The 19,064-nt window shown below is 41.4% G+C and overlaps 1 protein-coding gene across 2 annotated transcripts in view; it reads right to left on the bottom strand.

Moving 5' to 3' along the window:
• Positions 1-19,064, bottom strand: part of LOC106941721 (protein phosphatase Slingshot homolog 2-like) — a 34,644-nt gene that overhangs the window by 11,572 nt on the left and 4,008 nt on the right. The window contains exons 2-6 of one of the 2 annotated variants that reach the window (XM_015024822.1): positions 16,414-16,457; positions 1,691-1,803; positions 870-934; positions 395-516; positions 108-173 (exon numbers count right to left, since the gene is read on the bottom strand). In XM_015024822.1, coding sequence (XP_014880308.1) covers positions 108-173; positions 395-516; positions 870-934; positions 1,691-1,803; positions 16,414-16,457 — 410 coding nt within the window. Of the gene's footprint in view, positions 1-107; positions 174-394; positions 517-869; positions 935-1,690; positions 1,804-7,267; positions 7,869-16,413; positions 16,458-19,064 lie in introns of those variants that run through there. The other variant, XM_015024821.1, reaches the window with a different exon arrangement.

Genomic DNA, 19,064 nt, shown 5'->3' with positions numbered 1-19,064 from the left:
TCTAAAGAAAGGCCAGAAAAAAAAAACCCGCTCTTAGGGAGGAGGGGGGGGGGGGGGGGGGGGGGGTTGGCAGCGACAGGAAGCATGGCGTAGGTGTGGCGACTTACCCGTCTCCGTCCAAGTGAATCAGAGTGTCGCTCCACAGAGGTAAAACCAGCCCCACCGTGCAGCAGCTGCAGGGAGACATCAATAAACACATCACTGGTTAGTATGATGGGCAGCAGCACATTTATGACTGAAAACTGGTGCTTTATGGGTACAGGAGGAAAGTCCAATGTAAAGAAGCACAGAGGGATGGAAAACAGAGCTGCACCCTCGAAACGAGCTGAAGTCTCTGCTGAGCTGTTGTCCTAACACTAAAACCATAGTGGTATACTGTTGCCATGGTGCTGACCTATCCGAGGAGATGAAGTCTATGCCGAGCACGATGCTCTCCTCTGTATCCTGCCTGCCGTTGGTGGAGACCACCACCATGTAGCGGGTCACCTGAGGGTAGGCGCTCTCCAGACGCACTGCCTGCGAGGACAGATGGAAAACAGTAACCAAGACGTGAGAAACGACTTGTTTTGTTTTGATTTCATACACAGCACTGGCTTAGAGGCGCATTGTAAACTTCACTACAAGGTTTGTGCCATCTTTTAATCCCCCGCTACAGCGTGAAGGACGAGTAGATGTACTACCCCTGTTTTCTCCAAGCATTGTCTTTTCTTGCGTTTGGTTTACACCCAAAGCCAAGTTTCAGTTCTTTATGGCAGCCAACAAAGAAGTGAAACCCGACACTGACGTACGCTGCGACTGATCGTACTGTCAGCCTGCCGCAGTGCCGGGATGTTTGGTTTTGAGGTGGTTTGAGGTGGCGTGTTACTGACCAGTCGGATGGTGTCCTCAGGCCGCAGCACAGTGAACATGGTCTGAAGATGTTTCTGGAGGTCGCCTGCAGGATGGAGAAAAAGAAAGTTTTAGACAATTAGCTTTGGTTTCAGTTTATTTTGGATGCTAATCCAAGGATTAGAAAACAAAGAGAAACATAAAACCCATGGCAATGTGTCAGTTCCTCTGAGGAAGGAATTCATAAGAGAGTCTCCTCCATATTAGTCTATTTCTAGGCAGAAACAATTTAAATGCTTAAACACAATATACAAATAAAGTTACAAAAGATCTCTTGAAAAGTATTTTGTTTTCTAGCTTTTAGCAAATAGAAACACTGTTGGAAATGATTAAAATTATATTAATTTTCAAAAATAATTTAATTAATTTTACACAAATTTACATTTGAAAACCTAAAGCAAGAAGAATTTAGTCTGACTCAACTTCAGACAGTGAGGAGAAATATGCATTTTTATTAGGGGTACAAAAATATCTGATTAAAAAGACCAAGTTTGTAAAACGCTGTTTAAAGTTAAAACCAAACATTAGACTGCACTTTATTACAAGACTGTGCAGCTTGAATATCAAGCACTTACAAGGACCTTATACAGAAATCAAGAACTTTCCAAACCTTGAAAACATCTCATTGAAACTCAAGTATTTTCAAGGATTTCAAGCACACTTATGAACCCTGCCACACACAACTAGCAGAAAATATTTGAATGTAAACTCTTTCAAATGAGTTCAGTTATCTGAAGAAACTGCAGCTGTGTTTCATGTGTGTGTTGGAGATGTGTGTGTGTGTGTGCGCACAAGTCTGTACCCGTATGCTTGTTCCTGCGCTGGCTGATACGAGGTGCAGAGTTGGACGTGGGGCTTTTCCCCCTGGGGAGGAAGAGGGCTGCACCTTTCACTGTGAGGAAACTCTCACTGATGCTGGAACAGAACAGAACGAAGAAAAATGAGACGCAGACAGGAAGCTGAAACGCCACTCGATCTAATCACATTACAAATCTGAGGTGGAACTTAAGTGACCATTAAAGATCACCATGTTTGTAATCCTCCGCACATGCAGTCCCTCGCTTCACAAAAAGACACAAGCGTGGGCTTTGGACCGGTAATAGGGCCGGTTTTGTCACGGGTGACAATGCGCCATTCAGCCCTGTGGGCCGTGCCTCCCAAAACCCCAGCATCGTCACGCCGATGCTGGCAAAACAAGACCCGAGCCCCAACGTGAACTCGGAACACAATGTTCCCTGCTCCTCCGCACAGCTGGATTACACTGACAGAGTCTAACGGCGCTAACAGCTGCCAGTAGGGAGGGACGGGGAGGAAGACTGGGAGGAGAGCAGGGGTCCAAGAGGGAAGATGGTGCAAGAGAGAGAGCTCCTCCTCCACAAGATAAGAGCGGGCCTGAATGAAAACGGGCTTGGTTCTTCTCTAATCTTATTAAGTGTGACTGAGGGTCACTTCGCTGAGAAGGACACATCATGGAGTGAGGTCAGGGTTTTACACTAAACTTAAAACAGCATGTTGGGAATGCATGAGTCACCTCATAACACCTAGAAAACAGGCCTTTTCGTGCTTACGGTATATACGGGACCAACAATCCTGCATTAGAGATGTGGAGTAAGGCATTACAATCTGGCCGGCAGACGCAGCATTCCTGGCATTCTAGCTTTACCTCAGCGAAAGTGATGGATGGAACCGTCTTTACAATATAGACTTCTTTGGAGTTTCAAACGGATTCCATAACGAGAAGCTGCCGTTCTGATTCTATGCACAGATACTCGTCCACGCTAACCAGCTAAACTGTCATCGTTTTTACAGAAACTTGACGATTTTGGACAAAATGCAACGTCAATTTCTTGTTTCATAATTGTAACTGTATTATGGTTTTATGATGTAAAGCACTTGGAACTGTCTTGTTGCTGAAATGTGCAACACAAATAAACTTGATTTGACTAGAAACAAACTTCCTTTCCAGTTATTTGCTGAATATTCTAGCGACTCAACCAGCGATGACGACATTTTCAACACGTCAAATGCAATTAGAGTTTACCCTGCAGCTCTCTCTCCGTACTACTTGCTACTGGACCAAGAGCACAATCTGATTCATGGAGCAGACAGACCGGTTCCACTTGGAATAAAAAACAAAAAACATTGGTTTCGTAGCCTCCGGGTGTAGGAACTAATGAGACCACACATGCGTAAAGCGCAATTCAGCAGGTGTCATCGGCTGCAGGTGACGACATCAAGTAAAGATATTTGACGTGCTTCTTGTGACGTGTTTAGGAGGATTTATGCGACAGTAAACCACAGTGATGAATAAAGCATTTAGCCTTTGGCTGCGATGATGCACTCAATGAACCACATTCAAGCCGTCAGGTTTATGTCACTTTAAAAAAAAATGTTAAATAAGAATGGTGATGTAGTCAATTCCACTTCCTGACATCCACTTCATTTCTCTTCCATCCAGTAAACCTTCCTGAGTTTGGTGATAATCTGGAGACAACAGACACATGGGAGCGCAAACAAAACCACAGCTTTGTGCTGAGCTCATTTCCCATAACCCACCCACCCTTGACCCAGCTGTTTCCTCTCTCTCTTCTCTCTCACATATTTTCCTTTACTTCCTGCAAGTTTGTCCCACTTTTTATCTTCCGTCCTTTTCCTGCCCCTACTGTATCATCTCCCGCTGCGGTCCCGCTCCTGACTAATGTACTGTACTTGGCGTCGGCCACGCATAAACTGGGCTACGGGGCAATGTCATTTGTAATGCAACACTCCTGCTCTCCCTGAAAATCTCCCATGGAGACGCATACATACGCTTTTACACCTGCAGAAAGAAACAGGGAAAGCGAAACGTAAGCTGGATGCTCGGAGAAGTGACGGCTGTGACAGACTCTCGAATGAAGGGTTAAAAATAGAGCAGTCCTTTAAAAGTCCCAGCTATTGATGGACTGTATTCATCAGAGCAGTCGCCTTACTGTACAGAGAGGCCTCTCTGTGACACAGCAGTGGAGGCGCACTGATGCACTTCAGCACTGAGATTGTTTTCATGCTGCAGACTGAGAGGAACATGAATTTGACTGTGTGGACACGAGGAGATGGCACAAAGATAAAGAACAATAGCCTGTTTGATAAATGCGGATTACTAGCATAACTTCTGTAAACAGTGTCCAACTCCACTTTCATACAAGTGGGACTGAATTATGTACCCACAACCCAAATTAAGGATAAAAGTTTGATAGTTATTTAAAACTTGCAGTTTCAAGGCTCAAAGAAAAAAAAAAAAAAGTTAAAGCTAAAAAGTCCCCCTCTATATGTTGTTGCTCACTGTTGGCCAGCTGGCTGAAAGAAATGCAATACATATTTATTAGACTTACAAAAATATCAATTGGTCTGTTTGGAAATATATCACGATTAACTGTTATGAATTGTTTGTTGAAATAATCAGTAACTAATTTAGTAATTGATTCATCATTAACTTAAGCATACAGCCTCAAAAAAAAGGACATTAAAAAAAAAACATACTCAGCAGAAATAATAAACTGTACAGCAAATCTACATGTTGGAGTCTTTAAAGAATTACATTATGCATTTTAGAAAAAAAAAAACTGTCTGCAAACATATTCTACACAAAACTCCTCAAGTTGCATAAGTTTAGCGTCACCTGGTGTTTATTTAAAAAAGGAATTGAAATATGTATTTGCCTCTTTCTATGTGTTCCAACACTGTTAAAAAAAAGGCTTAAGTGGTAAATCTGCAGAATGTGCTCTCTTCTCTATCTGATCAATTAATAGAATAATCATTTACTAAAATAATTGTTAGTTTTAGCCATAAAGTAATTTTTTTTTTTCCCAATGCGAGAATATCCCATGGTCCCCTGCTCCAGGGGATGGGAAGAGGGCACCAAGTTCATTAAAAATGCTCTCCACATATGCAGTGTGTAAAGGAGCAGCAGGCTTTCCAGGGTGAAGGATAAAGAAAGAAGACCAGTCAGTCCAGAATGGGCGGGTCATGCGTTTGGCTTTTAACCAACCCCGGCTCTGGACCGAAGTGAGGCGGCAGGCTTGTTAGGGCAACGGCCAGACACAATCCTCACTATGTAAGGACCACACCGCATAGTGGGCAGATAACTGGGTGACCCCCTCCTCCTGCTCCTGCCCATATTAGTCACTGTGTAGAGGAGAGAGCGGGATATATATAGGGCCTGGCTCTATACGGTGGCAGGCCCTGCTGTGGCCTTGTGAGTTTGAACCCGAGGCAAATACAACCCATAGCGAACACAAGAGGTGCCTGCCTAATGGAGAATATGCAACAACCACTATGACTGGAAGACAAATAAATAAAACTGTATATTGTCCACGTAACTAAAAAAGGAGGACTGAAAATAAACAAAAACAAACTAGTTAAATACCAACAGGAGATGGAGAGAAGTGGGTACAGGAGGGTGATAAAGAGAGAGTTGTCAAACCAGGTCAAACTAAAAATAGCTTCCATTAACTGTTGACTTGCAACACAAACACTGATTTTTGCTCGACACGGTGAAGAAAATCAGAAAACCTAAAATGTCCGCAGACCCTGCAGCCTGTGATGCGTCACACGCGCTGCAGGAACTGACAAGGAGGAGCAAGCACTGGTACCTTTTAAGCAGTGGCTGAAATTCCTCAGAATATTTTCTGAACTTCCTCACTACGGCTTTTCCGTTTACCTTGGAAGCTGCGCACAATAACACAACCCCACAGGTGAAGCGGAAGAAAGGTTTCATGGGTATTTTCTAAAATTGGCAGGATAATACTGACACTCCGGATGCAAAGGAATCACAGGTAACACTTAACTCCAGGGGCAGACCCTGGGATTGTAATTACCAATAAAGGTGCTGCTTGAACATTATTCCACCTAATAACTCAGGTTTTGAGTACGTCATTACTCAAAACCTGAGTTATTAGGTTTAGGAAACTTGCATGCTCAGTTTCCTAAGCTGAGCATGCAACTTAAGTGCTTTTATTCCAGTAGATTAAGTAAGGAATATAGAACAGGTGAGAACTGCAGCAGGTGGACAGAGCGTAGACTCCATTTCGCAAAACCGTCACTAACTTTTAAACAAAAACGCATATCAAAGTGCAACGTAAAGTATTTCTGACGTAAAAACAAAACAGCATATTTGGAACAAGCGCACTTTAAATTCTCACATCTGCTGCTGCTTTGCAAACATGTGACTGCCAGTACATGGCGTGTCTTGCTCCAGCGTCTTCCCATAAACCGACCTTAATCAAACTCGCATTTAGAGAAAAAGAAGTTTCCCTAAAAGCCGGTTGCAGGCCCAATAAACGCTAAATGTCCAATTTTCTCAACCACCACACCACAACATCACGAGTTAAACAGCTGAAAAACAATGCCACTGTGACACACGATTGCGTCGCATCGATTCCATGAAAGTAACAGCAAAAGGCTACTGAAAGCCCCATACAATACACCTGAAACGAGTTTGTGCTGATAAAAAACTGCCACACCAATATTTTTTTTACCGATTTCTTCATTTGTGGTTCTCCAAGTTTGTGAGGCTTATCAGAGCCAGCACTGCAGGAGTGTTTGGAAATGTTGGAACATGCTAGCCTTTGATCTGTTCTGAAGGGCAGACCACATGTACAAATCAACTAAATCATTTCTTACATATCTCCAACAAAAACAAACACTGACCTCTGCAGACACAGCAGGACTGGAGATAAGCCTACAGCTGCTCTATTACAGAGCCAAAGTAGTTTCAAATGTTCAAGTCTGTGACTTTAGTCTATTAGGATTTCACTGAGTGACATGCTCTCCAGATGATTTTAGTCTCCACAACACATTATCAAACAGTGAGTCACAGGTTGAGCAAGACTGGGCATTAATCTCCACTTAACAACTATTGCAAGTTTCAAGATCAAACGATATCCTCCACCCAAAGACAAACAAAGAGATGGGGGCAGAAAATGCCCTTGATAATCTCTTGATGTGGCAATCAGATGATGACTGCTTATAAAAAGTACAGAATTAGTCATGAAACATCCTTTTATTAAGTGTGTTTGAATTCCTTCAACAGGTTGGATGATTCATTGGACCTGGAGAGCACCAATATGTCTTTGTTAGGTCAAAAGGAAGCTCAGGGATGAGTAAAGGCTACTACATCATCAGGAAATGGTCTGCTCTCATATTGCAAAACTGTTATATGCAACAGCTCATTGTGTCAAAATTAATAAGGGAAAAAAGTCAGCCTTCACTTTAAAACTATCCAAATCTAAATTGATTTAAATCTAAGTAGTACACTGAACAACTAATTGTCCAGTTTCATTTAATTCATTTAACTTGACCGCATTCCAACTATAGGGGATGATTTGCCTCTGATTGAACTTACAACTGGTTGATTTGATTTTTGGACACCACGGCGTCGTCGTTAAAGTAGGGCACCATCTTCGCCCCGCAGCAGGAGCAGAAGCTGACCGCCGAAGAGCTCTCAGAGCCGGACATCGTTCCGAGGGTCATGTCGGTGGCTGGAGGGTGGAGGGTCGGGTGAAGGAGAGGAGGAGAAGAGGCGTCAGGTGCTCTCGGTTGGAGGAAAAGCTTCTGCTCCTCTTTCACAGTCATGTGCTCCCACAACCAAAGAGTTCAAGCGAGTGGAGTTTTCTTGTGAAAAAGTGGCGAAATCTTCCCCGAAACCAGTACCGGAAAAGAAAAAAAAAAGAAAAAGAAAAGAAAAGCCGTAAACTCTGTTGCAATAAATTAAATAGGGAAACTATATGTTGCGCTGTGTCTCCCTGTCGCCGAAAGTTGAGTCTGGTTGTCCATCATTTCCAAAAAAAGTCCAATATTAGACTGACTCCTGTGGCGTTTTGTCGACATACTTCATTTCTGTTACATCAGAAACTCCGTCACCGTATACAGTACTGAGACATATGACTTGGTTGACTCTACTCTCAGTGGAGAAGTCAGAAAGGAGGCGGAGCATCGCCCATGTGCTTTTGGGAAAAACGAGGAGCCAATGAGGAGACGAAGGAGGAAGCCCCGCCCACACCCAGCAGCACAGGAACTCAGCATGGACAACTGATAAAGCAAAACAGCTCTTCACAAAACAATCGCAAGGCTGTTGCTTACGCTCGAGATTTATTATACCGTCTAGTTCCTCCTCTTTGATTCACTGTGTTCTTATCAGAAATACTTTGGAGAAAATAATTTGGGTAGTTTTAGTTTACCACATGTCACATTGTTGCTGATCTATAGTTCATTAAAGTGTCAAATGACTGGAGTGCTTTGGGTTCAGGACTTTGACTTTGGCCATTCACACAAACACATTTTATTTTAAACCATTTTATTGTAGGTCTGAATTTATTGCAATCTCTTATAGGCTCTAACAGTTTTCGTTTATCATTTTTGTTTCGTAAACCCCTGATGTCGGCTCGAATACCATGTCTTTCATTAACTTTAAGCGTAAATGATTACATTTTTTTTTTATAAAGGCTTAAATTATAAACACAACAGTTTTTGAATGCAAAATTCTACAACAGATTGATACTAATCCTTACAAGTTTTTATTATGCTATTTGTTTTTCAGCTGCAAACTAGGTGCTTTAGTTTTTCAGCAAGCCTTTATATTACTTTCATAAATATGGGAAGTACTCATTGAAAAATCTTAAAATTACAAATGTTAGAAACTTTACAATAAAGCTACATTTTAAGGAATCTTGAAAAAAAAAAGAAGTTATACCTTTTTTCCCCTAATGAATCAAGTAAGTTTTGCAACTACAGAAAATGTTTATTTAACAGGGGCAGGGGCAGAACTGGCTCTTCGAAAAACTTTGCCAAAATCCTGTGTTTATATTTTTATTTTCTGATGATGGATTGGAAAAATGCTCAGTGGGATGTTAAAATTTTGGTATATTCCTTGCTAACATAACCCTGACAGACTCTTCCAAATGAATAAGTTGAATCTAAATTTTATTGAGGAATATCAGAGTAAATGGGATAAATACAAGTGCACACCACACTTTTCAGATTTGAAAAAAAAAACATCCCTCCTTTGGAAAGACCGTACTTCAAACAAAAGTTAAAAAAATAATAATAAGGGGTATGTTAGCTATTGATTAAGTACAAATCCTTTATGATGTTACCAACAGTCAATCAGCTGATCGAGTGCCTTGGTAACAGGGGGAGTCAATTTGGGGTGTAATTATAATTGTGATAATGTAATATAGTGAATTAAATCCACATGGGGTTTTTAGAGGTTGCAGTCAGACTTCAATTGTCCCTCCACCCATTTCCCATAACACACAAACCTTGTGGTTTAGTTACATAAGGGAAGAGAACAAATGAGAAACAGACTCAACTTATTGAGCCACTGCAGCAGTGAGCATGTGCAATCCTGGACGAAGAGAAGAAGAACTGGGGTTGGAGGAAGTCTCTTGGACCAATAGACCCCTACATCATAGTTGTCTCACTTATAAACTGAGATACTCCATGAGATGTAATGTTTGGTCTCCTTTTATGGCCAATTCGACATTTTATTTTCCACAGGCGTGCCAGCATGTGTGGTTTTATGTAAGCTGACAGTAATATGAAAACACAGTAAAACCCCAGCCTTCATTATTTTCACACCAATGTGTGCCAAGTGTCCTAATCTGTAAACCAAAACCACCTGCAGCAGACGACCTGTTGACTAGCTGGTGGAGCTGGGCGTCAGAACACTGAGGGAGAAGCTCAAGTTTGAAAATAATCCATCGGAGAAGTTATCCACCATAAGTCTGACCCAATGAAATGGATCACTGTTAGGAATGCTAACAGTTTTCTGATCTACAGAAAAAAAAAAAAAAAAAAAAAAACTTTGGCTCAGGAGTTGGTGCTTTCCAGGATGCTGTTATAGTTTTCTGTGAGGTCTGGGTCAATGAACAATTGTGTTTTTGCCTTCTTACTTTAACACAAGTTTCTAATTTTACTCAGTGCGACTTTTCCAGTAGCCACTGACGTTTTGTTTTCTACATGACTTATAACTAGAGGTGGAAATTACACCTAGATATGATGATGCATTGTTGATACAGGTAATAGCACAAAGCGATTTTGTCATGACCAGGAAGTTACTTTACAACACCAAAATAATAAATGACAGAATCCTTCATTATAAAATGCTACTATAAGATTAAAGGGCGGGATTATTCACTGACTTTATTACTTCCATCGAAGTCAGATAAACACCAACTAACAATAGTGCTATAATCATTAAAAATGTTTCCATGATGCACTAGCATAAATATTTTAGAAAAAATATTAAATCAACTTGTAACAATGTCCTGGTGTTCTCACGCCACAGATAAAACAAACGCAGCTACACCTGCTGCGCTTTGCTTCTGTCACACATTGGGTCTGCTTGCGTGTTCAAGCAGCGGGCTGAACATGCAAACAGACATTAAGTGTTCTTGTCATGCGGTCTTGTTTAGTGTCATCAAATTTACCAGCACAGTGGAAACTTATTTTTCTGAGGACTCGTAACATGAGAGCGTGCTGTGGTGTTTAGCTGAGCCTCAGGCCAGTTGCACAACCGCCTTTCGCAGCGTGTTTCCCTTTTGTCACTTCCAGGGAATGGGCAGAGGCATTCAGGTCAACCTGTGTGTGCGTGTGGGTGCATGTATGCGTGCGTGCGTGTGTGTGTGTGTGTGTGTGTGTGTGTGTGTGTGGAATCTCCAGCATTCTGCTGCTTGATAAGTCCGTGATTGATGCCAGATGTTTAGCATAACCCCCGAGCTGAAGATAAGCTACTGTTGGCACCATGTTATACTATAAACACACTCCCCTTTCATTTAGAAAGATTCATAATCTAAACTACAAAAGGTTTTTAAGGTGCTGTGATAAAAAAAAAGTGCTGAAACAGCAATTATGATTTCAAATGCTCATAAAATGAGTCCAGGAGATGAAAAACAAACCACACAATAGCTTAGACTGCAACACATTCAGTTTAAATATTTACCAGCTACTTATCCCACCCACTTGTGATGTGGGCTCTTAACCTTGGAGAACCAATAAGCTCTCAAGGCGGCCAGATGAAAAAGACTCACTAGTTGGAAAAAAAAAAACACAAAACAAAAGGAAGGTCAATAAACGACAAATACTTTTGTGGATACACCTGAAATTGTGTCTGTGTGGACAGGGCCTCGCTCAGACACCATTCATCCACTAACTGTCTACACACCAGCTTACCTCGCAGGGTCACTGTGACTACACTCTGGAGAGGCCATCACAGGACATCATAGAAACACAAAGGAGAAACAAGCATGCAACTTAACCAATTAAGCTAGCATGCAGGTTTTGGGACCACAGGAGGAAGGTAGAGCTGAGCTGGCTTCTGTGGTTTAATCAAAGTGAACCTGTGTGTGATTTTATCACAAGTGTAAATACAGCTCATCTGTGAAGGCTTCAGAGGCCTGATGGGGAACATTAGGGACATATGGGAGAAAGTCGTGGCTGTGATTAATTCAGCAGGGAAAGTGAAACTGGGTAAAGTTGGTGGCAAAATGGAAGGAAACCTGATAGGGGGCCAAATCCAGGCCTCGAGGGCTGGTATCCTGCAAGTTTTAGATCCATCTCTACTTCAACTCACCTGAGTCAAATAATGAAGTCCTTAGCAGGACTCTGGAGAACTCAATTGCACTTAGGAGGTGATTCAGCTATTTCATTGAAGTGTGTTGGACCAGGGAGACATCTAAGAGTTGCAGGACACCGGCCGGACCAGGATTTCCCACCTCTGTTCTAGCAGAATGTCACTAAACATACAGTCAGACTTCAACAGACTAACAAGATTTGAAACTGATATTAACAAACAGCACTCGATCTGACACAGATTAGCCTATGTTTCAAAGAAATAAGAGCAAATTTTTCAGTCTTTAAATATACAAAACCACAGGCTTATGGCTATTATTCCTGCAAAATACAGTGAGGTTCATGGTTACAGAGGGGGAGAAAAAAAAATCAAGGGATATGAATACTTTTGCAAGGTGCTGGACCCATTCCAATTAAATCGACATGTTGTGCAAATGCAATCCATGCTAGTCTAACCGCATCCGCTTAATGCAAAACTGCCAGTGTGGACAATAATGGCGGGAGGGCTCCGTGTTAAACAGCAGGTGTACTAAAGGAAGACAGAAAGCTGCAAATGACAGAGAAAAACCTTTAAACCCAAACAGGCATGTCCGCACAGGAGCAGCCTGTGTTTAAGAAGCTTTCCTCTGTCGGAGTGATCGTTAGTGCTGCTTGCTCTTCTTGTTCTGGCAGCAGCCACTTTAAACTCTTGGCCCGACTAACCTGCTCTGCCTGTGCGCACCTGGCACTGGAGCTGCTGGACGACTCCCATAACATGGATACAGAACAATACAAAGACTTGTTAGGCAAGTACCTATGACTAAGTGCAGTCACAATGAATCAGGTTTGTTTGCTGTAGAGCCTCTTGATGCTTCGGGCTAAATATCTCAAACAAACCCTGATTATTGCTGTGGGCAAACAGAACTAATCAAACAATATGATGATGTGAAATGCTGCACAGCATGGACACAATGGACACCCAGGGTGAGGGAAGGCTAATAGACAAGGTGGAGCTTGGAGGAGCCTGTATTTTTGGCTTACATATCACCTTAGGAACTGTTTACTAAACAAGTTAGACATTACTGATGCAATTCATGCGTGAGATATCAGATCACCCCACACATTGCTGCAGTAGATGGCAACTGCAATATTTAAAGTATTTTTTTAGGCAAGTAAACCTGACAAATGAGCCAATAAATTATTTCTGTGTAAATCTTAGAAATCACATTAGCTACTTTACTTAGCCGTAAAAAAAAAAAATCTTAATAAGTGGCCTTTTTTTATTGTTGCAATGCTAAAGGGTCATAAATATGCATACACACAAACATTTGAAAAGGTAATTTTCAGGAAATCCCAGCATTCAAATACAAACAGACAATCTGATGTGTTTTGGGCACATTCCTGCAGCAGTTTATCCTCAGGAAGGTGAGGATTCAGAAAAACTCGATTCACTGCTTTCACTGTTCATTTAAATGTTTACTCAGCAAAAAGAAAATGGTTGCAGCACATTGAATAAAAAAACACCTTTTTGCCAACTCTGTCCTTGACAGTATTAGCCCTGAGGCAGCAGAAGTATATGTCTCTACATGTGTGTGTGTGTGAGTGAGAGAGAGATTCATTATTGCACTGCAGCAACACTATACTTCAGAGGCGTGGTGCAGGGGGGCAGAGAGACAGCTGTTTGAGTGCGTCTGTGTGCAAAAGAGACATTGACACAAAGACAGGCAGTGCAAGAGTCACTCAGTAGCTGCCTGGGTAAGAGAGAGAGAAAAAGAGGCAAAAAAACAACAACTCTGCACTGCAGGGGGAAGGTCCCCCCTGGTCTCAGCGGGCCCTACTGGCATGCACCATCGATGCGAGGTGGGGCCTGCACAGCTAATTGGACCCAAGTTCTCATGTAATACACATCAGAGGTCACACAGCAAGACCTCTGGCTGCACCCTGCTCTTCGCTAAAGTGAATCTGAAATGTGGAGCCGGGTAACTGAGCCAAATTGTAAAATACTTTACAGTGTGAAGTGGGGGCCTTGTGTGTTTCGTGTGTACGTGCGTGTGTGAGAGGGCTTGAATACACTCGCCAAAGGTATGAGTTCAACCGATAATTGAGACCATATGGGGTTCTAATGTCTATCAGGGCATGTTAAAGAAAGGAGTTATATCAGCAATAATCCCACATTGAGTTCTACAGTATATTATGCACTACAGATAATACACTTCTTTAACAAACGTGTCAATTTGTATCAGTTCTTACCCTTAGAAGAATATTGCTGGCAAATAAAATCTAAAAACTGAAATGTTTTTGCATGGATCTAAACTTCTATATTAATCAAAATAAATGTGTGTGTTTGTGTAAATGCATGGGGCGGTATGAAAACAATGCTCACTGTGTTTTTTCTCCCGATATTTATACAAGAGTTAAGAAAACATAGAATAACCTATTAAAAATTATTATTACAGTTTTAGGATTAGAAAAGCAATATATAGCATACACACTAATATCCATTCAGAGTATCAGACCGTTTCCTTCTTTGTTTGCTATAGAGCAAAAGTAGACTAAGGTGCAATGGTGATGAACTACATTATGAACTTTTACCTCCACCGTGATTGCCTGAGCTTTTCCCAGCAGAATGCTAACTTACCACTTCTTCTCAGCCAGAAAAACAGTGTAGCAATCTCTCTCTTTTTTTTTTTAAGCCAGCTAATCTGCAGTGTACAGCACCGGGTGGAGAGGCTTTATATGCAGCACTTCATACAGCAGGAGAAAACTCCAGTTATCTGAACAGTTTTTCTCCTACATCTCTGCATTGTATAGGGAGTAAATTCCCAATGGTGCTGAATATCATTCCTTCGTCAGTCTGATGCATGCGTGCAGAATGAACACTTCCCAGCTCTGACAGTTAGTGTACATTAACTCTGAGGTATGACAGAGCATGTGACTGAAACCTCTCCTTCCAGCATGCAAGGCAAAGGGAGCCTCAGCAGGCTCCTTACTAATGCATTTCACTCATGTTCTTTACTGTAAACAGTTCTAACTCGAGAAGGATAAAAAACCAATTAATAGTAAAAAAAAATAATAATAATCAAACATGTCTGTTTCTGTCTTAGTTAAACTCATAGCACTAAATCTTGCAGAGTCTGGACTCACAGCAGTCTTGAAATACATTTTTCTGCAGCTTGCTGGATTTTTGAAGAAAGCTGCTGTAATTTGTTTAGTTCAGTTTGTTGTTTACAACCTGCTGACTGGACAGAAACTTTGTCCACAAACCATTTTTTTTTAACCTGAAGGCCTTCACAACCAAGATGTTAAACTGAGTTCAGCATTTTAGAGTTTTACTGTCTTATAGTATGCTATATTCAACAGTGTCTAGAGTGATAACTACAGTAAAAATAAATAAGTTAGTACCTATGAAAGCAGGATACAGTGAAAAGATAAATCTAGATTATGAAGACAGCACTTCAGCCGTTAGCTCAGTCAACAAAAGACCCTTACAAAGTCCAGGATAGGCTGCAGCGCCTTTCATGTTCCACTCCCTCTTTAATGACTGTTGCTAGAATCTCCCAAAGCACCAACTCCAGGGCGATCAGGAACCATGATAAACCTGGGCATTTCTGAAAAATATCACATTTGCACAAAAACCACCAAATAGATGTTGAGCAAAAAAAAAAAAAAAAAAAAAAAACATTTTTCAAAGTAACATCTAAACAGATCTAAAGAGGGCAGTGACCCTGCAACATCAGAGCCACCAAGGGCAACAAAACAAAGGAACAACAGTGTTGACATCCTAGTCTTTTATGACCATCTAGCTGCGTACGTCAAAAGCAAATCAACTCTGCCACAACTGTCAGGCTGCATTATGCAAATCAACCACAGGCCATGACGTTGGTAGGCCAACCAAATATTTACAAAAGATGCATACAAAGGCATCATTTGTCTTTGCACAAGTAACAGAAACTAAGGTCCCGCTGTTCCTTTGGCACAAATATGACATGAAAATCATGCTTTACGAAACTCTTGCAAATTTTGTTCTAAATATAGACATAATAAACACACCGAGTTCAGATTATGAAAACAGAAACACATTTGGTTGCATTTCCCTAAAATTGAACCATGTAAATCTGATCAGAAAGAACAATATAACTACTAATATGTGAATTGAACATCTCCAAAGCTACAGCGTTGTGGGATGTTTCTGATCTGACCATTGGTCAGTGTCTCCTGAAAGTAAGACATTGACCAGCAGCCGGGTCAAGGATAAGTAATGCACAAGGGCAGTGAGGACTGGCCGGTGTTGTTCGATCCAACAGACAGGGGAAACTACCACTGGTGTAGGATAGAGTCTGCATAGCCATACACCGGTCAGGGTGGAAGCAGATTTCTGTGATGGCGTCTCTGAGGAGGACAATGCGCTCTGACACAATGCAGAAATAACCCAGGCATGGTTTGCGTAGTTACTTGTGTTAACACAAGTTTGAAGTTGTGAGTTGGCCTCCAATGTTCACCGATCTCAACCAAAACCAAGCTGGAATAAAGGGCTCGATCGACGGCGGTCCCAACTTGAAACCCTACAGGATTTAAAGGATCCGCTGCACATTCAGGTGTCTAAAGGATTCCACAGCAAAGAGGGCATAATGTTATCCCCGATCAAAGTGTGTAATTGATTGACACATCATTTGATACACCCCGAATGCAACATTGTGGTCTTGAATAACTAAAATTAAACTTGATCTATAAGTGGATTATAAAACTACAATTAAATAACAATGATAGTAATAATGCACTGAAACCCTTAAAAAGAAGAAGAAAAAAAAACAACACATTAATGCTGATGTGCAGTCTCCCCCTAGTGGTGTCTGCATGCACTGGCAGCTTTTTAACAGGATGTTCCTCCAGAAACCGGACCATTTCCACCCAGTGACCTGATCAAACGGGGAATGTTCTCACCTCCTGGGCTGGGAGCGGCGGTCATCCTCTGCACTCCCCGACTCCTGCAGAGGAGCAAGTACACAGAAATATTTATGCAGGGCTTCCATCTCCTCATGTCAGGCTACCAGAAGCAGTGTTTTTCTGAACAATCAGAATCATCATGAATAAAAACATTTGGGTGACATGTTTCCATCACATGCTGTGTCAAGATGCAATTATGCTTGAATAAACAAGAGCTAGAGTGGGTGGCAGCAAGAGTGGAGTGTCAGCATGGAGCTTTTCCATCAGATAAAACAGAGCCAGGCTGGTATTTTAAGTGACGTTTAGAGGCTGAGCATCCCTGCACCCCCACACCATGCGCTCCCTCCTCCTCCAAAACGCAATCATCCCTCCCCCCACCACTGCAACCAGCACAGCTTTAATCCCATCCTGCTTCGGTAATCCCTCCAAAAAAATATAAAAATAAAAATCTGACAACTTCCTCTTTATGGCATCAATTTGCCAACTCCGACCAGGCCAAAGCGAACATAATAGAGACATTTTAAGCTGTGAAAAACCCCCGTCTCAATCACAAGACGGGGAGGAAAACAAAGATGATAATAATGGAGGTAAGAAGATGGAGGAAGCTGGATGCAGCTGTGGGTTGGGTCAGGAAGAGCCGAAGCTTCGATTTTATCCGTTCTTGTGTGTGCTGCTGCAGATGTGAGCTGGCCTGGAAGAGGCAGCAGCCCGAACGGTGATCCCTGCATCAGCAAACTGAGCTCCAAACAGAATACACAGCAGGAACTGGAGCAGATGCTTCCTGTTCAAACACACCTGAGGAAATGCCTTCTCAGCAGATTATAGGCATATATAACACAGCCATAGGCTAATCGTACTCACATATAACACCGATATAGCTTTATGCACCTGTCATATAGCTTTAAAACCATATCCCATTAGACGTTAGGTGTGAGCTAATCGCCATAGTTACCATGTCTCCACATGCAAGAGTAGGGGAGTGGTCATAAAGAGAATGAGAAGACGGGATCAGGTTACTGCTTGGCTGATTGGGCCTGTTTAACTAAACTACAGCTTTTCACCTCTGTCAGTAAATATAATAATGTCGGCTCGATTCAGAGCACAACTGCTTCCAGATGAAGAAACAGAGCAGTCAACTAAGAATTTAGTTGATTGGTCATTTTGGTTAGATCGGGGGGGGGTCATAATCTGTCATATTTCAGAAAAACGATCTGGTTTTTAAAACAGGGATCAGGGTCAGAATAAATGGAAACAGGGTGTCAAATAGAGTCTTGGGTTCATATAAAATCTAAATAAAGATGTAAGTATTTTATGCCTATTTAGCTACATTTTTAATAAAAACTACTGAAGAGCCTAATCAGAGTCAGCCCTGAAGTGCTTTCCAGACAACTTTCCTCCTGACAGTTTCGGCCTCGTCCTTCCCTTGCAGCAGCAGACACCTCACAAGAGCGCTCACATGGCTGCTCCCAAACAGAAACGGGTCTCATGACAAGCAGCTGGTACCCTGCATATACAATCACTTCATCGCTTCAGTGTCTCACTTTTGAAATCCGTATTCACCAAAAATCATTTGGTGAATGACTTTTGGCTTGAACCCAATGCCACTAAGAGCAGCTTTTGCTGAAATAGTCATATTGCACCCGTTCCTTTGGCTTAACGCGTTATCGTTCTTCGCCTGATATTTTCCAGATATAAACAACAGGAAGCTGAGAACATTTTGGGGTAAACATGAATCTTCACACCACTTTCTTCTACTCTCTCACTGAGAATGCTTCCTTCATCTGATGGTTCAACTCCATTAGTCTGCGAAACAGGAATTGCCTTGTCAACACACTAAATTTGTCCAAAAATATTGAACCTCCTGTTTCAGCTCAAGAACTGCACTACGGCATATTTTAATATGTTTTTATTCGTTTGTTCGTTCATTTTTAATGTTTTAGTTTAAGCAACACAATTTCTAGCATCTTATCAACTCTGCATGACACGCATTTGTTTGTCATAGGGTGCTGTTTTTCCCTAGTGTCAGCGTTTGCTACTCTTTAGCCGAATACCATTTTATCTCTTAACCTTTAACCCTAAGTTTCTAAGGAATAGGGCATTCCAATTAGTTCTGCAAAGAAGGAGGGAATGGCTGCGTGGTATGAGCCATTATAATTGAGAAAATGTATGCAATTAGTTTATTGTGTAGCTTGCAGCGTTACAATATATGTCATTTGTTATCAGCTATAGAAATAACAAAAATAAAATGTTCAATTTAACATATTTTAACATTACATTAGCTTTGTTTGTAATAATGGTTAATGGTTATCGGTCAAAACATTTGATCCATGCAAATCTAAACACAAAATTAATTTATTTATTTAATATGTGTTCTGACATATTGCAAGTAAAAAATAAATATAGCCATATAGCCACCATTGTAATAAGCTCGACTGCATGAATCATCTAATGATGGTTTTCTCCATCACCAAATAAATTAAACTTACAGTAAGGCCCTTCAGATTTGCGCTGCCCCTTCAGCATTTTACAGTTTGTTACAATCATGAGATAAGTTTTTTTTTTTTCTTTTTATCTCTGGCAGCCACACCAGCACATTTATACTAGATCTGCCAGGAGTCTGGAGAGCCTGCTGAGTGTCAGAGCGGATA

The sequence above is a fragment of the Poecilia latipinna genome, unplaced genomic scaffold, assembly GCF_001443285.1.
Source record: "Poecilia latipinna isolate Pla-1442-1.1 unplaced genomic scaffold, P_latipinna-1.0 Scaffold3824, whole genome shotgun sequence".
In the NCBI taxonomy this organism is placed as follows: Eukaryota; Metazoa; Chordata; class Actinopteri; order Cyprinodontiformes; family Poeciliidae; genus Poecilia; species Poecilia latipinna.
This window is presented reverse-complemented; position numbering and strand designations above follow the sequence as displayed.